The sequence below is a fragment of the Xiphias gladius genome, chromosome 8, assembly GCF_016859285.1.
Source record: "Xiphias gladius isolate SHS-SW01 ecotype Sanya breed wild chromosome 8, ASM1685928v1, whole genome shotgun sequence".
NCBI classification, from domain to species: Eukaryota; Metazoa; Chordata; class Actinopteri; order Istiophoriformes; family Xiphiidae; genus Xiphias; species Xiphias gladius.
The window spans coordinates 471608-476719 of record NC_053407.1 but is presented as its reverse complement, the minus strand read 5'-3'; the positions used below and the strand labels follow the sequence as shown (position 1 = coordinate 476719).

Below are 5112 nucleotides of genomic sequence, written 5' to 3'. Positions count from 1 at the left end.
ATCACACAGCAAGTCCATACTATTGATGTTCCTCACCGCAGATCACGGTTGTGACGTCAGCCTGTGTTTTTGTGCTGTTTTTAAGCCTCTAGTAAACAGGAGTCCTGCCAGGCCTCATATGGAGCAGGATCGAACGTGTTGCTGCTGCGGCGGGGGATATAAGCAGCCCCGGAACATTGCTCTGAAACAAACACACACACACACACACACACACACATGCTGTGACTGGACTGGATGCTCTCACTGCAGCAGACATGGTGAGTGGAAACAAGTGCATGGTTTCAGGTTTTTATATTCCGTCAAATGTGTGTTTTTGTCTTTTATATCTGTGCCACCGCAGATTTGTCCGCTTTTGTCAAAGTGTAAATAATCTGAGGGTTTGCTGGTTTTGCGTCCTTTCTTTCCAGTGTAAATGCGTCAGGGTTTTTTTTTTTTTTGAATCGATTCAAGGGCTGGGGGGAGCGTTTGAAAGCTGTGGTCATGCTTATTGTATAAAAAGGGTTTCAGACAATGATGAATCCAACAAAACAGCAGATTAATAACTCAACAAATAGAAAAAATATTCAAGAGCAGTTATTCAAGTAAAACTGTTTGTATTAGGAGTATTAGCAGCAGTATGGATGTTACTTACTATGTAGTACCCACGTAAAATTAACATTGTGTCATTGGTATTTATTAAAATATGAATGAATAATTGAAGAAGCATAAATAACTTACAGTAGCGGGGTAGAGATCTGATCAGAGAACTGTGAGCGTGTCCCTTTTCAACAAGTAACTAACAGCATGTTGGGCACTACATCAGGCGCTTACAGAGGTTTCTTTCTTTTTTAAAGAGAAATCAGACACAAGTAAGAACTGAGAGTTTTTGAGAAAGGTGGGTCTTAACCTGCAGTGGAAGATTTGCAGTGACTCTGCTGCCCTGACTTCAGTGGACGGTCCATTCCACAGGGTACATGACGCGTGTTTTGTTTCTCCTCTTCTTCTTCCAGAGGATAAAAGCCACCGTTGTCTGGGCGTGCACGTTAATCACCTCCCTGTTGGTTGTGTGCTGCCAGGCACAGAAGGTAAAACTCCCCAGCCACGCACACCTTCCAGTGGTTCCCTGTAACGCAACCTCTTGCCAAAGAAAAGTGTTGTCGTCTCTCTCCCCTCAGCTGAACATCCACTGGGGTCCTCAGTCCATGATGTACCTGAAGGGCAAGCGTGAGTATAGCCGCAGAGCAGACTCTGGTGCAGCTCTCAGCTGCACCAGCTGAACGTGCACTTGCTGCCTCATCGAGCTGGGATCAGTTTGGATTTAAACTGTTTTGTAAAATTGTAAACTTTGGACAAGAAGTTCTCTGAACTTGAACAAACTTTAAAAAAGGCTGGAGAGATGACTTTACTACATTACATAGTATTATAACCCAATCTTACAAGCTCCAGGCATCAAGACTTTCTTATCAGCAATTCAATGACACCAGCTGGTGGAGTTATACAATTTATTTATTGTATTTGAACTGGCTAAAGTCTGCGTAGTTAGACACTGCAGTTTGGTTCATCACAGTCAGTGACGTAGTTTTCATTCAGCCTGTGTGCTGCACTGCTCCCCGTGTCTCCAACACATGTTCTCAGCTGCCAGAGTGAAGTCAAACCGTCGTAGCAGCTTTGAAAAACATTTCCAGTCAGGCAGAAGATCTACCCAGAAACACTCTGATCGCCAACAAAGCAAACGTTAACATCCGGAAGACTTACGTGCAGTTTTTGCACCATGTTTTATGACATGATCGCACAAATGGGAATGTAAAGCAAAAATATTTGGGCAACTATCACAGCACCCCCATCTGGCCAGTCGGGGTTATCGTTCTTTTAGGTCTAACCATGTAACAGCAACAGCACAGAATGGGTTCATCCTCTCTGAAGCCTTTAAAGCCTTAGTAACTGCATACATGCAAACGTGTGAACTAACGGAGTCTAATGTGTCACCGAAATGATCCCAGGTTTGGTGAGAAGCAGAAGAATTTATCAGTTGTCAGATGGTAACGGATCTTTAGTACTGGAACTGGACCACAATTATTGGGGTTACGCTTGAGAAGCATGTGTATGAGAAAATACCGGTCCACTCTCCGCACAGCAACAAATCCGCTCAACCCCGTTTTCTCCTGCTGTTGTCTTCTTCAGATGGCAGGAGGTTCGTCTCAGAGGAGGACAACAGGGTTTTGAAGCAGGGTCTGCACGGCTGGTATGCAGTACTCAGAGGTACAGTACCGCTTCATTTACTTATGACAGACTCACTGACTTTGTTTCCTTAACACCGCATAATTTTTGAAAAACTATATTACCACTGAATCTAATTTCTAGTGAAACTTGTAGACTAGAAATTCACATCAGGGAACAGGTGGGCTATTTAGGTTCCTCGAATTAATTGATCCGTGCTCACGACACAAGACACATCATCAGTACATTTAATTTGGCCCCTTCCACGCTGAAAGAAGTTTTTATTGATGTTGTGTGTCGACCTACAAGGTCTTCATCGAGGACACAACGACCTTTACTGGCGTCTCACCACAGTTACATTTAGACTTTTTACAGTACAGTGCTAAATGTGACGACATGAAGTTGCGTTTCCCAGGGCTTTTGGTGAGAAAAGTGGTAAACTTAAGAGAAGTTAAAGAATTTAAGAATTTCAATCTGTATATACAAATAATAGCAATATGTAATGTATATGGTACAAAGGCCAGAAGTAAACTTAGTTTAAGTAACCAAAAAGTGAGAAAAACCCGGTAAATTTCATAGAAAACAGGCCTTTTTCAGGGATGAAGAAACTGCTTCACTTACAGCTTTTTCCTGCGGCAATGGAAGTAAATGAAGCCTTGAAAGTTAATGCAAACAATTCCTACAGGTGCCCAACTTTAGTTGATGACTTACAGACCCTCTGTCTGCATGAAGGCGGTGTTGGAACAAAGTGTTACTATGCCCTCTGATGCATTATTAGGGCAATGCTGTTCTGCAGGAAGTAGGGATGTATGTTGCGGTCACAATGGTGAAAAAAAAGGAGGTAACAAAGGAAGACAGACCGGTTGGTCAGGGGTTCATCCTACAGCAAGATAATGACCCAGAACATAGGAAGAGAAGAACTAAACGCTGGCTTCACATGATGGAAGACCAGCACAGTCTCCAGACATAAACCCCATGGTGCTGGTTTGGGATGAACTGGACAGAAGGTGAAAGCAAAGCAACCTCCAGGTGCAACGCATTAGTGGGAACTTCAGCAACAGTATAGGGACGAACCTTCTGAGCAATATTTCATTTCCATCATAGAAGGAACGTCACCCCAGCTGGGGTTGGACTTTTACACTGTTCACCTTTTTTGCTTTTTATATATATGAATGCACCATCACAGGTATTACAATGTATCATACAGCATCCATATCCATGAGAAGCCATTATAAAGCATCAGTAGGTGCATTTGAGTTGTCATATTCTGATGGTTCTAACACAGAAATGGTTCAGACTTGTTTGTAACCTGCTCGTGATGCACAAAGTCACCTCTCCTCACCTCCCCTCCTCCAAACATGAGACGTCACAGTGGTTTGTGTGTGACGAACATGAGATTGTCCACTTTTGTATCTGTTAATCTAAAAAAAGGGTACTGATGTCATGTTTGTGCTTTATTTTTGATAGGGGACTTCTCCATTTGTGTTTGTGTGTGTGTATGTGTGCGCAGGCATCCAGAGGCTGCAGTCACTGGAGTTCAGTAAACCCAGTCACATCATGAGCTCAGAGAAGGTCCTCATCCACTGCCTCCATGAGAGATGAGACGCACTGAGGCACACTGTCCACGAACAGGGACTAAACTAACAATTCACTGAGAACACGTCCAAAGTAATGCAGAATGCGGCTCATTTCACAGCAGTCAGGGTCCAGTTTTGTATTGAGTGTGATGGGCAGAGACACAAGTGGTGCTACAACCCAACCAGACCATCAGCGCTTTATCATGAAAACTCTCTTTATGATGGGACAGTATATGATTAGATGAAGCTTTCATTGTTTTACAGTTTCCTCAGTGAATTGTTATGTTGTCTTCTCTGCATTTTTCATGGATGCAACTCTGTACAGATTTCAGTCTGCTGTATATAAAGCTCAACAGAAAAAGAACAGAATGCTTTTAATAAATGATGCCTCCATCTTTCTGGCTGCAGTGTGTCGTGTTGACCACCAGGGAGCAGCAGTAGACAGCAGAAAACCTGTCCACACAGTATTTAATACTTCAGAAGTGTTTTTACGCAGATGGGGGGTTTGTGTAGAACGTAGTGATGTGAAATATAATTATTTATTTTATCTGATTAAATATTAGGGAAGTGTTACACTGAGACAATACTGCTTGATCACTGTGGTACTACTTTTACTCAAGGCTGCACTCTCCGGGTTCGGCCTGATGGTTCGGGCCCATAACACCCAATGTCACACTCCTCTCTCTTCACACACACACCTCCTGTCTGTATCTCTTTCAAAGAAAAGCTTTGATTTCTCAGTATCTTTATATTACCAGTGGATCTAATCACTCTGTGTAATGTGACGGGCGTTGCTTGTGGTGAGGACTGAACGTAATGCAGCGTTTAGCAGCTAAAAGGCCCATTTTTGCGACAGCGGCTGGTAGAGACCAAACCATAGATAGAAGGGGGACAAAGACACGACTCCACACGGCAATCAATAATGCAGCTTTAGTCAGAAGATCAGAGTTCCTCCTCCACCGCTGGATAAAAACATACAGTACAGTCTCCATAGTAATGACGGTGCAAAGGCAGGGGACTATGAATGAAATGATGGCCTTTTCTAATGTGTGCATAATTCAGGTTTTATTTTGTGGGGGTTACATGTCATCTTAAGAGTTGCATGAATGTAATAACAGGAGGTGAGGGTCATGTGACGGACGAAGGCATCAGTTTCGGAGGCAGTGGTCTGGATAATCATTATCATTAAATGTATTATTCTTTCACCTCTTGGTGAAAGCAGTAGAGTAGTAACCCTCCTGGAGGTTCAAATACTATGTGATAATGTCAGGTAATGAAGAGGAGGCAGTTCAAACAATGGTGCCGCTCTCAGCCGGTTAGCAGCTTTGCTCACTAGCAG

The 5112-nt window shown here is 43.1% G+C and overlaps 1 protein-coding gene across 1 annotated transcript; it reads left to right on the top strand.

Annotated features, from left to right (window-relative positions):
• Positions 1-215: 215 nt before the first annotated feature.
• LOC120792787 (spexin prohormone 2-like) lies at positions 216-3871 on the top strand (the record flags this gene model as incomplete). The annotated part of the gene is made up of 5 exons (XM_040132122.1): positions 216-257; positions 990-1064; positions 1155-1203; positions 2161-2238; positions 3707-3871. Coding segments are annotated over 5 exons (336 nt in total), but the record flags the coding sequence as incomplete, so codon positions are not given.
• Positions 3872-5112: the final 1241 nt, after the last annotated feature.